At 43.3% G+C, this 25,000-nt stretch overlaps 1 protein-coding gene across 1 annotated transcript in view; it reads left to right on the forward strand.

The window, feature by feature from the left end:
• The window catches only part of LOC116220477 (collagen alpha-1(VII) chain-like), a 41,860-nt gene that overhangs the window by 16,514 nt on the left and 346 nt on the right, over positions 1–25,000 (forward strand). The window contains exons 16-60 of the mRNA XM_042707734.1: positions 173–433; positions 703–846; positions 2,426–2,554; positions 3,023–3,169; positions 3,880–4,002; positions 4,237–4,383; positions 4,718–4,837; positions 5,541–5,690; positions 5,877–6,013; positions 6,239–6,365; positions 7,604–7,744; positions 8,041–8,216; positions 8,706–8,744; positions 8,861–8,887; positions 10,022–10,066; positions 10,360–10,458; positions 10,632–10,703; positions 11,497–11,532; positions 11,850–11,903; positions 12,225–12,296; positions 13,415–13,510; positions 13,595–13,621; positions 13,752–13,805; positions 14,685–14,756; positions 14,997–15,056; positions 16,049–16,084; positions 16,449–16,493; positions 17,114–17,149; positions 17,301–17,345; positions 17,523–17,558; positions 17,652–17,687; positions 17,989–18,021; positions 18,324–18,395; positions 18,581–18,640; positions 19,230–19,265; positions 19,797–19,877; positions 20,181–20,216; positions 20,455–20,499; positions 20,588–20,659; positions 20,789–20,833; positions 21,152–21,187; positions 21,549–21,590; positions 21,870–21,950; positions 22,866–22,901; positions 24,278–24,313. Of these exons, the coding sequence (XP_042563668.1) occupies positions 173–433; positions 703–846; positions 2,426–2,554; positions 3,023–3,169; positions 3,880–4,002; positions 4,237–4,383; positions 4,718–4,837; positions 5,541–5,690; positions 5,877–6,013; positions 6,239–6,365; positions 7,604–7,744; positions 8,041–8,216; positions 8,706–8,744; positions 8,861–8,887; positions 10,022–10,066; positions 10,360–10,458; positions 10,632–10,703; positions 11,497–11,532; positions 11,850–11,903; positions 12,225–12,296; positions 13,415–13,510; positions 13,595–13,621; positions 13,752–13,805; positions 14,685–14,756; positions 14,997–15,056; positions 16,049–16,084; positions 16,449–16,493; positions 17,114–17,149; positions 17,301–17,345; positions 17,523–17,558; positions 17,652–17,687; positions 17,989–18,021; positions 18,324–18,395; positions 18,581–18,640; positions 19,230–19,265; positions 19,797–19,877; positions 20,181–20,216; positions 20,455–20,499; positions 20,588–20,659; positions 20,789–20,833; positions 21,152–21,187; positions 21,549–21,590; positions 21,870–21,950; positions 22,866–22,901; positions 24,278–24,313 (3,500 nt within the window). The remainder of the gene's footprint in view (positions 1–172; positions 434–702; positions 847–2,425; positions 2,555–3,022; positions 3,170–3,879; positions 4,003–4,236; positions 4,384–4,717; positions 4,838–5,540; positions 5,691–5,876; positions 6,014–6,238; positions 6,366–7,603; positions 7,745–8,040; positions 8,217–8,705; positions 8,745–8,860; positions 8,888–10,021; positions 10,067–10,359; positions 10,459–10,631; positions 10,704–11,496; positions 11,533–11,849; positions 11,904–12,224; positions 12,297–13,414; positions 13,511–13,594; positions 13,622–13,751; positions 13,806–14,684; positions 14,757–14,996; positions 15,057–16,048; positions 16,085–16,448; positions 16,494–17,113; positions 17,150–17,300; positions 17,346–17,522; positions 17,559–17,651; positions 17,688–17,988; positions 18,022–18,323; positions 18,396–18,580; positions 18,641–19,229; positions 19,266–19,796; positions 19,878–20,180; positions 20,217–20,454; positions 20,500–20,587; positions 20,660–20,788; positions 20,834–21,151; positions 21,188–21,548; positions 21,591–21,869; positions 21,951–22,865; positions 22,902–24,277; positions 24,314–25,000) is intronic.

The raw sequence follows: 25,000 nt of genomic DNA on the forward strand, positions 1-25,000 counted from the left end.
CGAGACCAGATCCCTGCCAGACTAAGGCTACGTCTAGTCTAGTGTAGATCAGGACCAGACTGAGGCTAGATCCAGTGGGAGTGAGCCCAGGTTCACAACGGCCAAAGACCCAGTCTGTCAGCTGCCATCAGTGAGTGAGTGTTTCTCGGAATGTCTTTCCTGTCTCTACCAGGTGGTGTCCAGTTCCGTGAGCTTTCCTCAGACCTCTCAGCCTTCACCATTGAGGGGCTGCAGCCAGATGAGTATGTGCTGCTGAGTGTTTCCGCGGTGATTGACGGAACCGTGGGCGAGGCGGTGACTTTGAACAGCCGGACACACGGCTACAGCATCTCTGGGCTCCGCATCGTGGACGTGACCTCCAGGAGTATACGCGTCACCTGGGACACCGTGTCCTCGGCAACGGGATACAAAATCAGCTGGCGTCATAACAATGGTACACAAGCAGGATAACATTACCTAGTTACACTTTATTTTAAGTAGCATTAGGTACTATGAACTTACATACTGTACATACATACATAAACAGGCAGGATAGAAGGGAAAGAAATTATGCCTATTCTTATTAAGGCACAGTAAAGTGTTTAAAAACCCACAAAGGATAATCCAGACTTCATTTGCAAGTCTGATATGCGACATCTGTGCCAAACCATTCAGAACCACAGACACTAATTAGCACTCTATTTCTTGCGGTGTGTATGCTAGGTGCGGAATCCTCCAGGAATGTGGCATCCGGTGTGACCTCACACACTATTGATGGGCTGGAGGAGAATGCGTCCTACCGCGTAGCTGTCTCGGCTCTCATTGGCTCAACCGAGGGGACTCCAGCCACAGTGCTCACCAGGACAGGTAACCTCACAAAGATGCTGCTATTACAAAAGCACACATAGTACATTTACGTAATGCATTCACATGTGTCGTTTGTCAAATGCAGCTAAATTCTCCTCATGTTCCTTTTGCTGTTTGTACAGTGTGGGCACTCTGGTGTGTGTGTGCACTCTGGTGTGTGTGTGCACTCTGGTGTGTGTGTGTGTACTCTGGTGTGTGTGTGTGTGTGTGTGTGCGCTCTGGTGTGTGTGTGTGCACTCTGGTGTGTGTGTGTGTGTGTGTACTCTGGTGTGTGTGTGTGTACCCTCTGGTGTGTGTGCACTCTGGTGTGTGCACTCTGGTGTGTGTGTGTGTACTCTGGTGTGTGTGTGTGTGTACTCTGGTGTGTGTGTGTGTGTACTCTGGTGTGTGTGTGTGTGTGTACCCTCTGGTGTGTCTGAACTCTGGTGTGTGTGCACTCTGGTGTGTGTGTGTGTACTCTGGTGTGTGTGTGTGTACCCTCTGGTGTGTGTGTGTGTACCCTCTGGTGTGTGTGTGTGTGTACCCTCTGGTGTGTGTGCACTCTGGTGTGGGCACTCTGGTGTGTGTGTGTGTGTACTCTGGTGTGTGTGTGTGTGTACTCTGGTGTGTGTGTGTGCACTCTGGTGTGGGCACTCTGGTGTGTGTGTGTGTGTGTGCACTCTGGTGTGTGTGTGTGTGTGTACAATTTGGTGTGTGTGTGTACTCTGGTGTGTGTGTCTGTACTCTGGTGTGTGTGTGTGTGTGTGTACTCTGGTGTGTGTGTGTGTGTGTACTCTGGTGTGTGGGTGTGTGTGTGTGTGTGTGTGTACTCTGGTATGTGTGTGTGTGTGTGTACTCTGGTGTGTGTGTGTGTACTCTGGTGTGTGTGTGTGTTGTGTGTACTCAAGTGTGTGTGTGTGTGTGTGTACTCTGGTGGGTGTGTGTGTGTGTGTACTCTGGTGGGTGTGTGTGGGTGTACTCTGGTGTGTGTGTGTGTGTGTGTACTCTGGTGTGTGTGTGTGTGTACTCTGGTGTGTGTGTGTGTGTGTGTGTGTGTGTACTCTGGTGTGTGTGTGTGTGTGTACTCTGGTGTGTGTGTGTGTGTGTGTGTGTGTACTCTGGTGTGTGTGTGTGTACTCTGGTGTGTGTGTGTGTGTGTGTGTGTGTGTGTGTGTGTGTGTGTGTGTGTACTCTGGTGTCTGTGTGTGTACACTCTCTCGTGTGTGCACAGCCCCGGCTCTGTAAATGAAACAACAAAGGGGCTTGGATAGAGCCTGGCACTATTCCAGCCAATCGACAATGTTTCTTCTGCACCTTTTAATGCTTTTTCAGTAGAGTACAGGTACACATGTGATCAGCCAGTGTGCTGTTGGTATTGTGTACTCTGGTGTGTGTGTGTGTGTGTGTGTGTGTGTGTGTGTGTGTGTGTGTGTGTGTGTGTGTACTCTGGTGTGTGTGTGTGTGTGTGTGTGTGTACACTCTCTCGTGTAGAGTACAGCTACACATGTGATCAGCCAGTGTGCTGTTGGTATTGTGAGCTCTAGCAGTAGACCCACAGGAAGTCTACGTTTGTATTTATGGAGCTCACTTCTGTTGACAGTGACTGGCGGGGTCGTTGGCACAGTAACAGAGCTAAAGGTGCTGGCGCCACAGGACGAGGAAGTCAGGGTCACATGGGTCGGAGTTCAGGGGGCAACATCCTACCGTGTCGTCTGGAGGAAAACTGAAGGTCAGAAAGTCTACCGTGTATGTTTGTGTGTGTACACTATGTATTGCATGCATAAGCACACACAGCACAGTAATGTACCTACTTTGGAATCTCTCAAATGTGTGTGTGTGTGAGTGATGTTTGGATGTATGAGTATAATATGTGTGCATGTGTAATGTGTGTGTGTGTGTGTGATTTTTGGGATGTGTGAGTATAATATGTGTGCATATGTAATGTGTGTGTGTGTGTGTATGTATATAATATGTGTGTGCTGTGAGTGTGTGTATAACGTGTGTGTGTGTGTGTGTGTGTGTATGTGTATGTGTCTGCTGTGAGTGTGTGTATAACGTGTGAGTTTGTTGTGTTTGTGCGTGTGTGTGTGTGTATATAATGTGTGTGTGCTGTGAGTGTGTGTATAACGTGTGTGTGTGTGTGTGTGTGTGTGCTGTGAGTGTGTGTATAACGTGTGTGTGTGTGTTGTATGTGTAGGTGGTGAGGAGCAGAGTAAGCTGGTGGGGAGTGGTGTGACCTCAGTGGACCTGGAGCAGCTGGAGCGCGGGGCCCAGTACGAGGTGCAGGTCATGGCACTGGTGCAGGACCAGGAGGGCTCACCAGTCTCTGTCAGGGTCACCACACGTACGTACCTCAAATGTGTGTGTGTGTGTGTGTGTGTGTGTGTGTGTGTGTGTGTGTGTGTGTGTGTGTGTGTGTGTGTGTGTGTGTGTGTCTGTGTCTGTGTGTGTGTGTGTGTGTGTGTGTGTGTGTGTGTGTGTGTGTGTGTGTGTGTGTGTGTCTCTGCGGTCTCTGAATAGTGAAACTGAATGTTTGCCCTGATGTCTTGGCCATGAACAGCCTTTGTGTGTGTGTTACTGAATGTGTGTGGTGTCGTCTTTGCATGTATGATCACATGTGTGTATCTGCATCTTTGTGTGTGTGCGTGGTGTCTGTGTGTGTGTGTTTGTGTGTGTGTATGGTGTGTGTGTGTGTGTGTGTTTGTGTGTGTGTGTGTGTGTGTTTGTGTGTGTGTGTGTGTGGTGTCTGTGTGTGTGTGTGTGTGTGTGTGTGTGTGTGTGTGTTTGTGTGTGTGTATGGTGTGTGTGTATGTGTGTGTTTGTGTGTGTGTGTGTGTATGTGTGTTTGTGTTTGTGTGTGTGTATGGTGTGTGTGTGTGTGTGTGTGTGTGTGTGTGTGTGTTTGTGTGTGTGTGTGTGTGTGTGTTTGTGTGTGTGTATGGTGTGTGTGTGTTTGTGAGTTTGTGTGTGTGTGTGTGTGTGTGTGTGTGTGTGTGTGTGTGTGTGTGTGTGTGTGTGTGTGTGGTGTGTATGTGTGTTTGTTTACGTGTGTAGCTGGCATAGCAGTGGAGCGTGTGGAGGGACTGCAGGTGTTGGAGGCGAGACCAGGAAACCTGCGTCTGACCTGGAGAGCAGTAACAGGGGCTACTGGATACAGGGTATACTGGAGTACAACAGGTATAAACACACACACACACACAAACACACACACACATACACATGCACACACTCACACTGGTACACACAAACACTCCTCAAACACTGGAGAGCTTTTGGCAGAGCCACTGGTATATACATACCATATACAATTATACAACAAAACTCAATACTCATATCTTAATATCTCCCTGGCGCAGTTACAGAGTCAACAGAAATAATGAAATCTTTCCACTGTGGGACTTTCTGTTGCAGGAGAGGCAGAGAGAAGCCAGTCTATCCGGAGGGATGTGACCTCATACGACCTGGAAGGACTTCGGCCTGGCCTGAGCTACAACATTCGATTCGCCGCACTTTTCCGAGACAGAGAGAGCGAGACAGTCACTGTCAGGGCCACTACAAGTACATCTGACTTCTCCTTTCAGCAATCCATCATTCACATTATACACAGCACTCCTATATTCTCCTTCATCAGATGCGTCTTGCTTGCCTGCTTCAAGCTTTACCTGCATGTCTCTTGAATTGAATTCAAAATGTAAATAGATTTATAAACATGTGAAACTAACACTATTCAGAGAGTGTTTAAAAGCACAATCTTTTGACTGTTCCCTATTACTACATATTTGTATTCTATTTGTCATTATTTTAACCCCCCACCTCCTTTCCCTTTTCCATTTTCCACTTGTTTTGTGTTCATTCTCTCACCTTTTTCTCCTCATTCTCGCTCTCGCTCCAGCTGCTCTTAGATCGGTGTCCAATTTACGGGTGATCGATATTACCCAGAATTCAATGCTTCTGGGGTGGACGCCAATGCCAGGTGCCACATCTTATGTTCTGCGATGGAGAGAGGAAAGAGGTGAGTGACTGGATACTATACTATACTATACCTTATACTGTACTAAACTAAACTATACTACACTATACTATACACTATACTGTACTAAATTATACCATACACTATACTACACCTTAAACTGTACACTATATTATACCTTATATTGTACTGTACTATATGCTATATACTATACCTTATACTGTACTATACAATACTCTATACTATGCACTATACTGTACTAAATTATACCATACAATACACTATACTACACCTTAAACTGTAACAAACTATGCTATACTATACACTATACCTTATAGTGTACTGTACTATACTGTACTATACTATACTATACTATACTATACTATGCTATACTATACACTATACCTTATACTGTACTATACTATACCTTATACTATAATTAACTAAACTCTACCATGCTATACTATGCATTATATTATACTATACCTTATACTTTACTATACCTTATACTATACTATGCCTTATACTGTATGTGTTACATGTATACTTTACATGTATTATATACAGTGTGTACTGTATAGCACTGTAGCGCTATACTCCTGATCCTCAGTTTCTTCTCAGTTTTTTCACTCGTTCACTTCTGTGTGTTAATTCCTCCCGCCACTGGCATCTGCCCGTTATAGGCTAATCATTCTATTCTCTATTGGTCCATTGAAACCTAATCTGTTATACGTTCATGTGTCAGACACAGGAGAGGGGCAGACGCAGGTGATGAACGGGTCAGCAAACTCGTTCCGTGTGTCTGGACTGAGGCTGGGCAGGCGCTATGTGTTCTCCCTACAGCCCTCCTTCCAGAACCAGGTCGGACCTGTGGCTACTGTAGAGGAGCGCACAGGTAGTACAACATGATACAGCTGACAGTGGACCTTAACAACATCCAAACACACACACACACACATACACACATACAAACATCCAAACACACACACAAACATCCAAACACACACACAAACATCCAAACAGACACACACATACACACAGCAGAGTGCATACCTAGACCATTGTGATGTGTATCCTGCAGTGTGTGTGGACGGGCGTCTGGATGTGGTGTTCCTGGTCCCCGCGTCTCGAGATCGCTCTCGTCTGAAGGAGCCTGTCCTCTCTCTGCTCGCCAGCGCAGCAGGAACACTCACCACCATCGGCTCCAGAGATTCCCAGGTGTGTGTGGCAATATGTGCCTCTGTGTGTGTGTGTGTGTGTGTGTGTGTGTGTGTCTGTCTGTCTGTCTGTCTGTCTGTTTTTGAGTATATGTGTTCACCTTTTTACTGTCTTTGTGTGTTTGTGTGTATGAAAAAATGTCTGTGTGTGTTGTGTATTGTGTTGTGTATTGTGTTGTGTATTGTGTAATACATAGTAATTGTGTGTACTCTTTGACCTGTCCAGATGGGGGTCTTAGTGTACAGCGATGTGCCCAGAGTGCACTTCCTACTCAATCGCCATAGCAACAGTCAGACTCTACTCCAGGAGATTCTGTCGACCCCCTTCTCAGCTGGCCCTGGGAATGCAATAAGTAAGTGTGCCTTCATTCTGCCACTGTGTACATGTGGGACCTGAAACTAATTAAATTTCTAGTATATATACCGGTATGTTATTGTAAATATATATGGTAAATATGTTATATGCTATACTGTTCATATTCCTAGTACTATGGAATTATACCATTAAGTGCAGTGTGACACTTAAGTAGTCATTATTGTGTAACATTATAATATGCGCTTAAATACATCCTAACCATAGTCATAGTAACTCAACATGATATACTGCGCTGCGTAACTTAAAGCAGCATAACGGAACAATTGCTAATCGCTAACGAGATGCTAGCGGCTAAAACTAGCAAAACCTCTTGAAATGTGCTTACTTTGATATGGATGGGTCAAACTAGTTAGTCAACAACTGTCCTAACACAGTCAAACATCAAGCAAGTGCAACACAAGACAAAGCAAGACGGCAAATAAGCTACTTACTAGTTCAGCAGACAGTAGAAACCGGGCGGCTTCAGCCAAACCTACATAACCCAGTAATATGCCTACGGACCCTGGTATGGCAACGGCACGGAAGCGATTCTCCATATTAAAAGTCATTGTAGCGCCCCAATTTTTTTTAAGCTGTTATTTTAAGGTAAAACTGCTTATCCTAACCCTAACTCTGAAGTACAATTACTGCATAATGCCACTTTAAAAGTGTAGGCAATGGAACAAGTACACTGAAATAATAGTGCCCACACTTTTAAAACCTTTTGAAACTTTTTTTTACTCATACTCATTTTTTTTTTTAAATGTACTCGGACTGTACAGAGACTTTCCCAGGGTTTTAACTTTGTGATGCTTTCTTTTAGTTCCATTTGGTCCTGTCTGAGGAAAGGCCTTTTATTTTCTTTGTGCTTTTAGTCAGTCTGAAGTTCACTTTTAACTCAAATTAGTTTGTTGTGTTTTTATTGTTTTTATGATTTTATTCTCTTCTATTATTTATATTTATGGTTTTATCTTTCTGTTTATTTTTCTCTTATCCTTCTTTTGTTCATTTCATTCTTTCATGTCTTATTTGCTTTATATGTTTTATATCTTTTAATTAGAGAATCATCTTTGTTCTAATATTATAATAATATTTTCATATTTTCATTGTCAACTGATTCACCTCAACTGGGAAGCACTTTGGTTCAACTCCTGTTGTTTTTAAATGTGCTATATAAATAAACGTGACCTGTCTTGACCTGACAATTCCTATTGGCTAATGTTTTTCTGTCTTTAGGTCAGGCACTGACATATACACAGAAATTCTTCCTGACTTTGTCGGCCGGCAGAAGACGTGTGCCGGGAGTCGTGGTACTCATTGCCGATGCCAAATCTACTGATGATGTCATCAGGGCAGCAGCTGAACTCAGGGCCACAGGTGAGCTGTGATGTCACTGGAAGACAAAACACCTGATTACATTTGGAAAAATAAATATCAACTAAACAACAGATCCAGATCCAGTCAAACAATTTGGCTGAATCACAGTAATGAGGATGTCCTTTACCAACCACACTCTCACTCCTTTCATATTGCAGTAGATATGCAAATGCTTAATTGGCTGTTAAGCTCAAATATTAACAACCTTTTACCAGAATTGTGGACTCGTTCTTTAATATGTATTATGTGTGTGTGTGTGTGTGTGTGTGTGTGTGTGTGTTTGTTTGTGTGGGTAGGTGTGACAGTGCTGGCAGTAGGGATTGGTCGGGCTGACTCTGCGGAGCTACGGCGTGTGGTAACTGACGGCAGCACCCAGAACCTGCTGTCCGTGTCTGACGTGGCGCAGCTGTACCGCTACCACCCTGAACTGGCCGACCTGCTGTGCGGCGTCGCCAGGGGGACGGGAACAACGGTGAGAGAGGGAGGAAAAGAGAGGAGAGAGGAGAGAGGGAGGAAATAAGAGGGGGGATAGAGGAGGAGAAAGGGGAGAGAGGAGAGAGAGGGGAGGGAGGGAGGAGAGGAAGAGGGAGAAAGAGAGAGAGAAGAAGAAAAGGGGAAAGAGGAGGTGGAGAGGGGGAGAGAAGTGTTGAGTGACTGAAAGAGAGAGGAGGGGGTGAAAGGTGGGGATGTAATAGATGATCATGTAATTAACATACATGTGTTTGCGTCAGCACAGATCATCATGTAATTAACATACATGTGTTTGCGTCAGCACAGATGTCTAATCAACAGGAAAGCAATAGTCGGTGAATATGTATAAACTAATAATAAACCTGTTCAACGTGTTTGTTCATTATGTCATACTTATTCAGACACCTTGTATTTAAAGGTAATCTGTTTATTTCCATGATGCTTTGTTTCGCCGTATGTAATTGTGCATGTCTGTTTGTGTGCGCCTTAGGGTCCTGATGGAGACCAGTGCACTGTTCAGTGCCCTAACGTGAGTTGTAGTAAGCATGGAAACGTAGACATGGCCACTGCTTAATACACAATTAGAAGAACGACGCACGCACACATTCACACATCTGTGTCTGTTTCCTCCCTGTGTATGTTTAGGGTGAGAAAGGAGGACCTGGACAAAAAGTAAGTTAAAGTACTGATGTCGCAAAATCTTCTCTACACCTGTTAGCTATTTGACTCAAGCTGGTGAGAAGAATCTGGTATGAGGATTTAATGAGAAGAATCTTGTATGAGATTTGGGGCCTCATTTACTAACATTGCGACCGCAGCGCAATCAGCGCCTTTGCCAAACCGCATATAGCGCACGGTATTTTGCATCCTATTTATCAAACAAGAACCCTCGTCGCGTCATCTGCGCCTAACACCGCCCATTAGTGTTATTTAGCGCTCTGCTAAAATAGGGAAGAAAGAGCCTGCGTGTTCCACCATGGATGATGAGCTAAAATTAGAATTAGAGCTTTTGGTTCACGAGGTTACAGCAAACTAACCCAGGTAAATATAGAAACTCATAAATATTTCTCCGTTTAGCCCTTCCGTCCACATTAAAAGTTGTGATCACTTTGAATTCAAGACTTTGTCTTTTATTGGTGAGCTGATTTTGGGAAATTAAACTTTTTAGCGAACATTGAGTTTCTGGGTTGCTATGGTTACCCCTCAGGGTGCCTGTGCAGCTTCATATTAACGAGTTTATGTTCACAAGTTCATATTCACACATATTAACATGAGTTAATCACACAGGCAACTGCAAACTGTTAATATGGTTCCCTATGCTAGAGATAGCTAGGATAGTTAATAGCCAGGTTACCTGCTCCATAGCATCCCTCTAAATAGTCTGATAGGAATACACGACACCCCTTACTTTAAAACGGCGCATTCCAACACTGAAAACCATGCTTTTCAAAAATGCTGCCCTAGGCAGATACATTTGAAAACTAGAGTTGTAGCGTGGACAGGGCAGAGGCAACTGAAATTTTCAGACGTTCGGTTTGCTTGAACTATGGGTGAAAATACGGTTTAAAGTAAACCATACAATGAGCGGCGATTCTGGGTAAAGCGTGGCCGAACAGCTAGCTGGCGGGACAATTTTGTATATGCCTATATTAAATGTAAATACGGTTTTAGGTTTTTAACCGCTATTTTACGCCTGAAACGGGCGCAATCCTGTTAGTAAATGAGGCCCTCTGTCTTTTTATTTTTTATACATTCATTTTTTTTTTGTATTGAAGACGATATGGCAACTGACTTGTTTGCTTTCAGGGGGAAGCAGGACGTGATGGGCTTGTTGGCAGAAAGGGAGATCCTGTAAGTGTCTCACTGACTCACACTTTGATGCTGGTTACTTTAATGAGTTATGAAACCTGATTGTAACTCTAAATGTCTGCAGTGGTGTGTATGTGTGTCCTACACTGATATTTTTTCAACGTGATATAAATAACAAAAACGGTGTTTTCTGTTTCTTTGTGTGTATTCAAATGTGTGTGTGCCTATATGTGATTGTATATGTGTGTATGCTTGGATGTGTTTTGTGTGTGTGTGTGTGTGTGTGTGTGTGTGTGTGTGTGTGTGTGCGTGTGCGTGTGCGTGTCTGTTTGTAGGGACGTGATGGGTTGCCGGGCAGAGAGGGCCCTCGAGGGCCAGAGGGGCAACCAGGTCGGACTGCAGGGCCTTCAGGGGGAGGAGAGAAAGGAGAAAGGGTATGCACACGTACACACACACATACACACACAGACACACGCACGCACCCACCCACACACAAACACACACACACGCACCCACACACACACACACACACACACACACACACACACACACATACACACACACACACACACACACATTGAGTGAACTCTCCCGTCCTGTCTTCCAGGGGTTTCCAGGGTTGGATGGGAGTCCTGGAGTCCCCGGCCGCCCAGGAACTGCCGGCACCCTTGGAATACCGGTGAGCCAGTCACAAGACTCAGCACTGACCAATGATATCTCATTTAGATCACTCTTGATTCTGATATAGAATATGACTTGTAAAAATCTCGTACCAACCCTTCCGATTACATTTCAAGTTGCAACCTGAAATGTGAATGTATTTCAGGAAGGCTTAAAAAAATATAGTTTTTTTTACAGGCGCTCCACTTCAGAGCCGAGCAAATAGAAGGGTGGGAGAGGCCTTTGAAGTGACATGTTTCTCTAGGAGTAGGGCTGTGGGAATATTAATTGATCAGAGGATGCCATTTAAGATGGTCTCCCAGAACGCAGATATCTATGGTAGATTCTTTATAGTCAAATGTGAAATGTTTGGAGAACTACTACACCTTTATTAATGTCTATGAACCTCCTATCTCAGATACATCTTTTAAAAGTAAAAAAGTAAAAATGTAAATATTTGTGTACGTAGATATACGTATGTATTTGTTTGTGTGTGGGGGATGCATTATTAACCGTGATGACAACCGTATGTGACTGTATGATACTTATGTATAAGCAACTCAAACAGGGTCAAATAATGAAATGTAATTTCTTGAAGAAATTATGACTATGTAACATGTTGAAATATTGACTGTATTGTATTCAGACCCTTCTCACTCTTTAAAAAACAAAGATAACTTTGTTTAATCTAATCTAACGTAATCTAATAAAATATATATGATACTGTACTATACTCTGGTAAAGGTGTATTGCAGTGTGCCAAATAAGTGTCTCATAAATGTATGGTCTTACACTGATCTTAATCTCTACAGGGATCTCAGGGTGTTCCTGGAGTCAGAGGAGATCCTGTGAGTTTCAAAGAACACACACACTGACACACACTCCCACACACGAGTACTTGTATAACCACATATAAATGAAATACCATACAGACACATTCACAAACTGTCACTCACTCACACAAAGTCTAAGACACATACAGTACGTATTTAATAACCTCACACAAATGAATAGCCACATTTTCATGAAATGTGACTCTCTGTCTCTCTATCTGTCTCTCTCTGTCTCTCTATCTCTCTCTCTCTCACACACACACACACGGAACACATACACACACTCACACACACTCAAACAAATAAACATCTTTTTGTTGTTTCTTCCGTAGGGGGAGCCAGGAGCATCTGGGCCTCTAGGTGGGAAGGGAGAGAAAGGACAAAAGGTAAAACAACGAATCAAACTCAGCACAGCCGATTACAGCCGCCTCTCTGATTCTCTGAAACACAATGAGCTGTCTGTGATTCTCTGAAACACAATGAGCTGTCTGTGATTCTCTGAAGCACAATGAGCTGTCTGTGATTCTCTGAAGCACAATGAGCTGTCTGTGATTCTCTGAAACACAATGAGCTGTCTGTGATTCTCTGAAGCACAATGAGCTGTCTGTGATTCTCTGAAACACAATGAGCTGTCTGTGATTCTCTGAAACACAATGAGCTGTCTGTGATTCTCTGAAACACAATGAGCTGTCTGTGATTCTCTGTAGGGTGAATCAGACGGAGCAGCTGGAGCTGGATTACCAGGGAGGAAGGGAGAGCCAGGAATCCCTGGACTACCGGTGATTCTCACACACACAAACGCACACACATACACACACACGTATACACACACGCACACACACACACACACACACACGTACACACACACGTACACACACACGCACACATGCGCGTGCACATACACGCACGCACGCACGCACGCACGCACGCACACACACACACACACACACACACACACACACACACACAGACACAAACACACACACACACACATACAAACACACAGACACACACACACACAAACAGACACACACACACATACACACACACGTTTCGCATTGTTACAGTATTGAAGACAGTTCCTTGGACTACCGGTGACTCACACACACACACGCACACACACACACACATGTTTCTCATTGTTATAGTATTGAATACAGTTCCTTGGACTGCCAGTGACTCACACACACGTTTCTTGTTGTTACAGTATTGAATACAGTTCCTTTACAAATGCTTTCAACTCCCTTTGTGCTTTATGCTGTAGGCCAGTGGTTCCCAAACATTTTACAGTCCCGTACCCCAGTTTGGGAACCGAGGCTGTAGGCCAATAGCAAATTTGCCAAAAGGTGAAACTGAAAATTAGACTAAACCTGAAGACTCAGACTTTTTTTACCCTCTGTTCACAAATCAACAAGTCTCCAGTCCATTTCACAGTGCACTATGAGTAGATGCAGAGGTCTCAATGCGCCTCCTGGCGGTAAAAGTGTGCACATGCAGAGCATTCAATACAGGAGAAAATACCATTTTGAGCAGGGATGTGCCTATTACACCCACACATCTCAGTGTTAGCTGGGATTAGAAAATGGAAATGTGCAACTCTGCAAAATGTTGTCAGTCCAGGCAGTTTAGTGCAGGTGATGGCAAAGGGCACATGCTTCCATTTGATATACAACACCAACACCAGTGGCCGCTGTTGAGAGGTTTGAAGATGCCTTTAATTTGGATAAACTGAGCATGTAGCCTTATATCTTTTTGGGGTATATGAAGTTATGCCTTATGTCTCTCATTACTTAAGTAAGGTTTTAGTCACTCTACATTAACAACTCTCTGCCTTTTTTCTCTCTTTCTCTTTCTCTTTCTCTTTCTCTTTCTCTTTCTCTCTCTCTCTCTCTTTCAGGGTCGCCCAAGTACTGATGGGGCAAAGGGAGTTGCTGGATCACCTGGATTGGATGGTCGCCCTGGGATACCTGGCACCCCTGGTGTCTCCTCTAAAGTCAGGGATCATCATCATCATCATTCAATGTATCACACTATTCATATGACCACATGACAAACTGACAAACTCTCTTTTCTTCAGGGTGATAAGGGAGACAGGGGAGAGAGGGTGAGTTTTGCCTGTTATTTTGCCAACTCAGTGCACTTAACATTTAGTAAAAATAATATGGTGTAATATAATATAATCGTAATATAACTCTAAATCCCTTCCATTCTTCTCCCCCCACTCTCTGCCTTAGGGGCTCCCAGGATTTGGCAGTGGTGTGGCAGTTAAAGGGGAGCCTGGAACACCCGTGAGTTAACACAAGACTTTACGTACAACGTAACGATTCCCCAAACGCTTGATGAAGAACAGGGAAGTTTGGTCAAATGTCCACACATGCCTCATGGACAGTTAGGGTTAGGCTTAGAGGTTAAAGGTCACTGCAAAGGTTCTTAAACACCTCTGAGAAGGACGTGGGTCATTGGGCATAGAGGATGTGAGAGCTAACCATAATGCTTAAAGCCGTGACCAATCTTCAAGAGTAGGGAGATGAGATTTGCGTTGCTACTGGGAACTGGCCCTGTGATATTGGCAGCAATAGTGGTTCAGGACGTAGAGGAGTTGTTCAGCAATCAGAAGGTTTGATCCTGACGACTCCTCACCAGGTGTTGAAGTGTCCTTGAGCAAGACACTGAACCCTCTCGATGTGCAGGTTGGCACCTTAGATAGTGGCCTCCGCCATCGGTGTGTGAATGGGTAGATGTCTGAAGCAATAACCTGTAAATGCAGTCTATTTTCCATGCTCCGTAACAGCTTTGACTGTTAGTCTGTACTAAGTAGTGTAATAAGGGTCACACTTTATTTGGATGGTCCCCTATAGACTATCTATAGATGCTCAGATTATAAACAAACTATCTGTTGAAACTCTGTTAACTACACTGTATGGTTAAGGTTAGGGCTAGGGGCTGGGTTTGGTTAAGGTGATGTTCAGTGAATAGTTAGAAAGACTGAACTTGAATTCCAACAAACTATCTATAAAGTCTCTGTAGATGGACTATTCAAATAAAATGTTACTGTACTACGATACTATACCAAGCTATAGTGGGAAGGTATTTGCTAGACTTTTTAAACTTGTATTTACTTCAAATAAACATGTCATTGTGTAAGTGCGTGTGGATTTGTGTTGTAGGGGACACCAGGGCTTCCAGGCCCAATAGGTCCAAATGCACTGCCGGGATTGAGGGGATCCAAAGGCGACAAGGTTTGTGTGTGTGTGTGTGTGTGTGTGTGTGTGTGTGTGTGTGTGTGTGTGTGTGTGTGTGTGTGTGTGTGTGTGTGTGTGTGTGTGTGTGTGTGTGTGTGTGTGTGTGTGTGTGTGTGTGTGTGTGTGTGTGTGTGTGTGTGTGTGTGTGTGTGTGTGTGTGTGTTATGTGTGTGTGAGTGAGTACTGTGTATGATGAAATGGTCAGTATTTATGTGATGACTTATGTGTGTATTTCAGGGTGAGAGCTCAGAGGGTCAGCCGGGACCCCCAGGAAGTCAAGGAGAGCCCGGGGACCGAGTGAGTAATCCCAGACTACAGCTGACTGAACATTTCATTCCCAAAAATCTACGGCCTCCAGCTGACTGAACATTTAATTCCTAAACATCCCAGAGCTACATATGACTGAACATTCAATTCCCAAATATCTGACTGAACATTTAATTGCACCGATGTACACACCTGTTGTGAGATGTTGTTGTTTGCTGATTTGTTGGTGTAAACCTGTCACTTTACAGGTAGAACCCCTCTGACTGATCTCTGAGTGGTCAGATGAACACACATTTTATTTGGGTAAATCCAGAACTGTACACTTGGTGCAGATCTCACACAGATCACACACACACTTCAGTGTTGGTGTGCAAAAGAACAATCGCACTTATGGATCGTCCAGAAAAGATCCTGCGCTCCATAAAACAGGAGTCCATCTCTGACTCCGGCTAAGATCCGTTGCTGTTGGCGTGTAATTTGGCCCTGTATTGAACTAAAACATTGCGTTATAAATGTCTTATTCTGCAGACTTCTACTCATGTATACTCCTGTAGATTTTTACTTGAGTTTGCATACTGAACACATAAAGAAGGTAGATGTGAGTTTGTCATGGATGGATTGGCCCCCGAAGGTGTAATTATTCAGATATCCTGTCACGATCCACCCATGTCAATGTCATCTATTCATCACTGTGTCAGTCGAGCGCCGTATCAGGCTTCGTTTTCTGTCAAACATAACAGGAGTAATTTGTTCAGGTTATCTAACATTTTGCTGAGTAGGTGTTTTTTTAGCTGCTTAGATACACTTCAATGGCACTGGGATGCAATACCAGACATTTCATTCTATGAAACAGAAAACATTCATTTTATTGAATAATTATTACACATAGATTTGTTCATTGATTCACTGATAATTGTGGAGTTGGTTTCAGGGGATATTGAGACAAAGAGATGTGAATTTATTCTAAGAACTGTAAAGAACCTCTTAAAGCACCATGTTGCATTGTTTTGTGTTCCTTTCAGGGTCCAAGAGGGCCCCCTGGTGAAAGAGGAATTAAGGTAAGCTTGTATCAGTGCCAGTCCAAACCACATGATTCATTCACTATTGACTTAAACAAGTTATCCATAATTAAAGGCGAAGTTCTCAATTATAATACAATACACTTTTTGTCAAATTCAGTCAAATTCTTCTGACATTTCTCTAGCTGTCTGTCCAGTGAGTGTGGTCAACAAAAAAAAGAAAGAAAGATAAACTCTGGTGTTCTTGCATAGTCCTGGATCTATACATTGGAAACAAAGTGTCTTAGCCTGAGCCATCCACTATTCCAGCCAATTAACTTTCATCAAGATGGAGAACTGCACCTTTAAACAGTTCAGAATTCCTAAAATAAGCCCATTAAACCTCTCTGTTTCACTCTATCAGGGTGATCGGGGCCAAGGAGGTCAACCAGGGATTCAAGGAGACAGGGTGAGTACGTGTGTGATTGTGGGTCCACCCAGTGTGCATCATCAGCGACCAGCACCTCCAGCACCTATAGGTTAACCTGCTCCTCATTTATTCCCCCACACTGATGCACACTGAAACACTTTTTCAAGACAGTTTGTTGTTGGTACACCCTACCTTACCTACCAGGTCATTTAGGAGAAACCTTTATATCCTCTGCAGTTTGCTGTCTTATTCAGGAGGCATTGCTGCTGTTCACTCTGCATGTGTTGTGTGATACTGAGCCTCTAGCTTCTTATCAGTTTCTTTTATACGGATTCTCAGAATGTTGCAAAAAGTTGCATTGATTTGAATGGTCCACCCCAACGTTTGCAAGTCTGATATTTCTATAATGACTGCTGCAAAAAAAAAAATGGCCGCTGCCATTGGCAATGGGTTTTGTGCTTTCCCTTACGTATTGAACGCCTTTTCTCCTTATCAATAAGCCAGTGAGTGCATCCTGTGACTGACTATGAGGGATTCATTCGAGTTGCTGTCATCGCCTGGTTTTTCTCATTGGCTTATTGGCTTGTGTGATTGCTACTTACTGTGTTCTTATGGTGCTTGTTGTCTGACTAACTTGTGTTCGTCTGCTTGTGTCACAGGGAGAGAGAGGACCAGCTGGGCCCTTAGCAGAGAAGGTGAGGGGCCCTCTGTTAAACTCAAATCTCATTTAAACTTTAAACTTAACTGACTACTCTAGACTCCTATCTCCTGTCTCAAACCTCTTTAGAGCAGAAGCATTCTGTTGAAGAGTTGAGCACACTTTCACACACACCTTTTGTTCTTTAGGGGGAGTCTGGTAAACCTGGCCCTTCAGGGCCTCCTGGACCCCGCGTAAGTGTGTTAATATGTGCTGGTGCTATTTTTATAATTATGGAGGTTAACATAGAATGTGATTTAAGTTTTGAGTGTATGTGTGTGTGTGTGTGTGTGTTCATGTGCACAAGCGTAGTTCGGTGTGTGTGTGTGTGGTGTGCTGTTTATGTGTGTGATATTGTGTGTGTTTTGCAGGGTTTGGCAGGGCCAAGTGCACTTCCAGGAGAGAAGGTACAAAGATAATATTTACAAAAAAAGACATAATCAGAATGAAAGAAATAGACCTGCTAAATGTTTCTCCTTTTTTCTACTTCTTCTTGCCAGGGAAGCAAAGGCGAATCGGGAGAGCCTGGAGGTGGTGTAAGTAACATTGTTTCACAGACATTCAATTAAATAGAAATTGTACACCTAATGAATACAGTATGTGTCAGTTATGTTTTTGTGGGTTTGTGGCATTGGCATTGTGGTTTTTTTTTTAATTGGATTTTTGCGTTGGTGTGTCTTGTTTTGTGCAGTCAGAGCTCTGTTGTCAATGTTATGGTGTGTGTTTTGTTGTTAATTGATGCCCTGTGGTTTGTGTTGTGTTTTGTTGATTTGAACTTGATTTGAACTTATGCTGCCACAGTGTGTCACTTTTCCCATAATTCTGTTCTCTCCACAGGGTAGTATCCTGCCGGGGAGGAAAGGAGAGCGGGTATGTGGCAATATCAACTCTTTAAAATGCTACTAGTAGCTGTTACGTTTAATGAAAAATGAACATGCCCTCAAAAGGGAGGTGATGAGCCCCTGAAATTTTGCATAGCTCAACTTACACTTTTGTTGTGTGCTGTGTGTGTGTGTGTGTGTGTGTCTGTGTCTGTGTCTGTGTCTGTGTCTGTGTCTGTGTCTGTGTCTGTGTCTGTGTCTGTGTGTCTGTCTGTGTGTGTGTGTGTGTGTGTGTGTGTGTGTGTGTGTGTGTGTGTGTGTGTGTGTGTGTACACCTTTGTGTGTTAATAGGGGGAGACGGGACTTGCTGGTCCTGATGGTCCCAGAGGAGAGAAGGGGGAGCGGGCACTGAAGGGCGATAAAGTGAGTGTGTTTGGTCACAACCTCTTCATCACTGTTCCCCAATAACACACAGAGGTTGTGTTTGATCAAACATAACGGCCATATACAGCCACAAAAAATCAAGACATTAAGCACAGCTCGTGTTTTTAATCCACTCTGAAGGCTCTCTTTCACTCTCTTTTTGTGTGTGTCCCTCTGTGCCCAAGGGCCTCCCTGGTGTTGGTCTGCAAGGCCCCGCAGGAACTAAAGGAGAACAAGGGGATCGAGTAAGTGTGATATGTAAATGTGTGAAGGATAACAAACAGCCAGCTATGTTGCAGAGAGGTCATGTAACTCCCTGATAGGGTTGTTTTCAATAATGATAGGCAGGCTGTCTGTTAATGATGCTATTGCATGACAACACACCAAACAATAACATTTCTCATAATAGAAGAATAGATCTCATCCTCCAATGTTCATTTTGTTTTACATTTAATTTCACCTACAAGATTTACGAGTACCAGAGAGTAGGGCACTCCTGCTAATGACCTCTTACATGCAATTACATATTAATTACATCAGCTCAGCCTGGGAAAATAACAGACATTAGATGGTGATGTGTTTTTCAGATAGTAATAAAAACAATAATAATAACAACAACAACAACTACTGCACTCAAGTGGAGACATAAGCTGATTTAGGGGACACTTCTCTGTATCTCTGAATCTGTGAATATCTGTTTTCCATGGAACTAACTCTTGTTAGAACCGGCCTGTGGCAGTTTGCACCAGAAAAGCTGGGAGGTAAATAGAGAGGATGAGGGATGGATGGGAGTCTGTTCCTCTTATATTCACATGTTCTTGTCTGCTTTATCAGGGGACAGCTGGCCTGGGGGGCAGACCTGGAGTAAAGGTAATCTCAGTGAGCCCAGTCCCTGACCTCAACCCCGACCTATCTGTGTCTATATCTGAATGTCTGTGTGCTGACATGTTTAAAACAGTACGCATAGCATAGTGCATACTGTATCTATTGGATATACCCTGTCATTGCGACTTGTGAAGATCTTACCTTTCCGCATTTTGATGATGTACATATAACGTTACCTCACATGCAGTAAGGGCTCCCCCCTTTCTCCTCTGCCTTAAAATAGGACCAATATTTTCCGGACCTCTGAAGATGCTTTGGAAATCAGTAGCTTGTATTATTATTTAGTTTGCTTCCATCGCAGTGCGAGCTGGTTGTTTACTTTCATTTTGTTAACCAAACCCTCTTGTACGCATGCCAGTTGTTTCAAGCGGTATGCAAGTGTAAACATAACTATCGGATATGGGTCACTTTTAAAGTAGATGTAAACATGCAGGCAAAAAAATCTGTTATCGGCAAAAAAATGTATCTGGGCATCAAGACCTGCAGTGTAAACACACCCTTTCTCTTCTCGTCCAGGGTGACCGCGGTGAACCAGGGGAGAATGGGGAGGCTGGTAGAAATGGGTCCCCAGGACCGCCAGGCCTACGGGGGAAAGAGGTAGGAGATGATGACCCCTGAACCTTGACCCTTTACTAAAAACGTATTCATAATTTGTATCCCTCAGTTATAAGGTCAATGTTACCATGTCATTAGCTTGTAATGACGGTTGCAAAATCCTGTCCAGCTGCAAAGGTACTAAGTACCTGTTCCACACTGAGAGATTAGTGTGTTACAATCGATCTAATAATAAAGAGCTAATTAATTAAGTGTTAGCAACTTCTTGTGCATAATGCTGTCATTGAATGTTCATTCAGTGCCTCTACTTCTTAAGGTCATTCTGAGTTTTTTGCTACTTTTTAGGGAGAGAAGGGAGACAAGGGAGATGAAGGAACTGCAGTAAGTCTTTGTTTACGTCTGACATTTTGTCCCAATGCCTCTCTAACCATGCCTGTGTTTGTGTGTGGCTCACTGACATGTATTTTCTATGAATTCATCATTTACGTTTACGCTTGTGATTCCATATCTTCCGTACTAGGTTGTGATTTTGTCACTGAATTGCTTTTGTGTTCTGATTTCACCACACACATATTTGTGTGTTGCACTCATCCCTTCCTGTTTGTCATGTGGTATCCAGGGCGAGCCAGGGTTGGCAGGCAAGGCTGGGGAGCGTGGTGTGCGGGTGAGTAGGTGGTCACAACAGTCTGACCAAAAAAAACAAACACATGCCGAAGATCACATGCCGAAGATGTTTTTTTTTTGTCTTTCAGGGTTTACCAGGACCATTAGGACGAGTGGGGGAGAAAGGAGACATAGGTGATCCTGGGGAGCATGGGCGTAATGTAAGAGACACACACACACACACACACACACACACACACACACACACACATGCTCACTCCCACACACAAACGCACGCTCATGCTCACTCCCACACACACTCTCACTTGCTTGTGTTTGTGGGTTTCCAGGGCAGTCCTGGGTCTATTGGACCACGGGGGATTAAGGGAGATCAGGTAAGAATACTGACAGAACTGGGAGAATACTTAAAATAATTGTGATGAGATTTGATTGACTTCACTCCTCTCCAACCACTCTCTCTCTCTCTCTCTCTCTCTTTCTCTTCTATCTTTGTCTCTCTCTCAATCTCTCTCGCTCTCTTTTCACACAATCTGCTCACTCCTTTGTGAGGAGCTCACCTCGTGCTCATACTCTTGTTTGTGAAAAGTAACTGGGTGAAAGTGCATTGATATGAGTGCTACATAGAAAGCTTTAGGAGACTAGTGGTAGTTTTGAATACTGCATCACCTGGTTTTTGTTCTTCTTTTTAACAGGGGATTCAGGGGCTTCCTGGTCCTCCGGGAACAGCGGTAAGTTTCTCCGTCAGTCTTGACCTGCCTTCAACAGCAAGAGAAAACACAAGAGATAAGAGATGTTTACTTGGGATGAAGGCATACACAACCAACATCAGAAACATCATTTCAATATAATATAATAAAGCTGATGAAAACTAAACCTCCAACACAAATACACTTGTGATGTTCATTTTTTAAAAAGATGATCACAATTCATTAAAAATGTTTTCTTGAAAGGAGCAGCTATGAGCATTAAGGATGCATTTATAAGGGGTCATAAAGTATTTATCACCCTTACTTGATCTCTCTCTGTCTCTCGCTCACTCTCTCTCTCTTTCTCACTCTCTCTCTCTCTCTTTCTCTTTCTCTCTATCAGGTTGAAGGTGACAAACAGCTGAAACCGGAAAGAGGCGAAAAGGTTAAGCATGAATAACAAACACACCGTGTGCACACACTCCACACACCTCACACCACACACACACTCCACACACCTCACACCACACACACACTCCACACACCTCACACCACACACACACTCCACACACCTCACACCACACACACACTCCACACACCTCACACCACACATCTCACTCCACACACACAATCCACACACACAATCCACACACACCTCACTCCACACACATACTCCACACACCTGTGTATATGCTGTGTGTGATATTTGTTGCTGCCCCTGCAGGGTGACGCAGGAGACCCAGGGGAACACGGGGGTAAAGGTCAGAGAGGAGAGGCAGGTGTGCAGGGGCCTCCAGGACCACAGGTGAGGATGTGTCCATGTGTCCATTCATCAAAGTGCCTCTGCATTTGGGGAATGAGCTCTGTGTAATCTTTATGTGTATTTATGTGTTCATATGTGTGTGTGTGTGTGTGTGTGTGTATGTGTGTGTGTGTGTGTGTGTGTGTGTGTGTGTGTGTGCACGTGTGTGTGTGTGTATGCATGTGTGTGTGTTTGTATGCATGTGTGTGTGTGTGTGTGTGTGTGTATGCACGTGTGTGTGTGTGTATGCATGTGTGTGTGTTTGTATGCATGTGTGTGTTTGTGTATGCACGTGTGTGTGTGTGTGTGTGTGTGTGTGTGTGTGTGTGTGTATGCACGTGTGTGTGTATGCGTGTGTGTGTGTATGTGTGTGTGTGTGTTTGTGTATGCACGTATGTGTGTGTGTGTGTGTGTGTGTGTGTATGCGTGTGTGTGTGTGTGTGTGTGTGTGTGCGTGCGTGTGTATTCACGCGTGTGTGTGTGTGCGTGTGTGCATGTTTGTGTATGCACGTCTGTGTGTGTGTGTGTGTGTGTGTGTGTGGGGCGTGCATGTTTGTGTATGCGTGTGTGTGTGTGTGTGTGTGTACGTGTGCGTGCGTGCGTGCGTGCATGTTTGTGTATGCACGTCTGTGTGTGTGTGTGTGTGTGTGTGTGGGGCGTGCATGTATGTGTATGCATGTGTGTGTGTGTGTGTGTGTGTGTGTGTGTGTGCGTGTGCGTGCGTGCGTGCGTGCATGTTTGTGTATGCACGTGCGTGTGTGTGTGCGTGCATGTTTGTGTATGCACGTGTGTGTGTGTGTGCATGCATGTTTGTGTATGCACGTGTGTGTGTGTGTGCGTGCGTGCGTGTTTGTGTATGCACGTGTGTGTGTGTGTGTGTGTGTGCGTGTGTGTGTATGTGTGTGTGTGTTTCTGCAGGGAACTGAAGGACTGAGAGGACTTCCAGGGTCCAGAGTCAGTACCACCAAGAGCAGAAATTTGACGTGGTCTTTCGTAAACTAAACACATCACATGAACACACAGGCTGCACAAAACGTTACAAACATAGAAACTTATGTTTAATATGTCAGTGTCAACTCCAAAGCCCGGGTATTGCTTAAACCACCCTTTAACCCCAGTTTTTCGGCTAAAAGTGGAGCTGCATAACACCTTTTGGCACCTGCATCGTAGAATGTGCCAGGGCATAGCAAATCAGGGTTGGCTTGTTTCACGGAATGTCTTTATGGTTTTGCATTCCCCAGTTGCTCGGCGGATCTTGTCATGGTGGCATGAATAGCCCAGCTTAGATTATTTATTAGATCATCTGGTTGTCTGCAGTAGTTATGAGGTGTCATTTGTCATGTTAGAGTACACTCATAAAGACTGCGCTTACAAACTTGTCTACACCGGCTTAGGCAAGATTAAAGGTAACAAGAAAGTAGAGACCTTGTCAAACTGTACAGGATATTGGCTCTGTTTCTATAACACGTGTGAATAGATTTTAACTGTCGGCATAAGAGCTGCCCAAAGACATGGTGGATGTTTTTATCCTTTTTTTAAGGTAACATTTGGATTGCCATGTTGGACACTCTGCCAGTAGGCAATAAATCATCTATAAACTTTTAACCATTACACTTAAATCATCTATAAAATATATCTATAACAAATATCATGATGTTTGATACAATTACCAGTAGGCAATAAATCATCTATAAACTTTTAACCATTACACTTAAATCATCTATAAAATATATCTATAACAAATATCATGATGTTTGATACAATTACCAGTAGGCAATAAATCATCTATAAACTTTTAACCATTACACTTAAATCATCTATAAAATATATCTATAACAAATATCATGATATTTGATACAATTACAGGTTATGAGTATGTGACATAAACTGTCAATACCTCTAACATAATAAGGCCTCTCTTTCAGAACAATTACAGAAAATGGTAATATTACGTTATGACAATCACTGTATCAACTAAATGATGACAATACATGTGACATGTCATGACATGTTTATGATATGACATTACTTTAAATGCACACACAGTGAGAAAAATTAATGAAACTTTTAGTTTTGGTTTACAGTTTATTTTTGGATTACGTAGGTCGTTTCTGTATTTATTCATTATGCTTGTGTATCTGGTAACACTTTATTTTGATAATCGGCCACTGAGACTAATTGTTTACCGAACGGCACCTTAACCAAACCCAAACCCAGCCCCTAGCCCTAACCATAGCCATATATTGTATTTTAACAAAGTTTCAACAAATAATCTATCTGTCATTGTTCTGTATCTCTGTCTCTTTCTCATTCGTCTCATCTTTCATCAGGGTGAAACAGGCCTGAGGGGCAGTGCTGGAGAAAAGGTATTTCATCCCATCAACAAGTTCCCATGATCAAGTTCTAATGTGTGTGTGTGCATGCGAGCGCGTGTCTGTGTGTGCTATACAGTACTACACACCATACAGTACCATAAAGCAGGGATTATTTTATAATCATAACACAGATGTATCATGGCACGACCATTTGGTTGATCATCTGGTTTTAAAGGATGTAATAAAAAATCATGAGCAGGATACCTAGATGTACAAACACAGTACTGTAGAGACAAGCTGGTTACATCATAGCCAGCCTGATAATTACTTTTTTTAGCAACATTCCAAATACCCCTGATATTGTTTTGGTAAATGAAGCCACCATGTCTTTTTTTAATTATTGAAGTAATTTGCTCCTTGACTTGTATATTGACACCGATATCTGGGGCATATACACAAAAATATGATCAGGAGACCGCAGACAGGGGCACAGCATAAGGGGGAGGCAAAGACATTGGCAAAGTTTTGCTCTATCTCTATCATCATAGGAATCCTACAAATATGGAGACAATGAAGTTTTGTATATTCTTAAGTGGTCACCTTAATGCTTCATGTATTGGTTCAAGTATGTGGGTCATGTCTACCTGCTGCCTTTCCATGGACTCTCCCTAAAGTATTTGGATCTTGTCTCATTGTTTTTGCTTATGGATCCAAATAAAAGCATTTGATGTGTGCTTG

This window comes from Clupea harengus, chromosome 5, assembly GCF_900700415.2.
Source record: "Clupea harengus chromosome 5, Ch_v2.0.2, whole genome shotgun sequence".
Lineage (NCBI taxonomy): Eukaryota > Metazoa > Chordata > Actinopteri > Clupeiformes > Clupeidae > Clupea > Clupea harengus.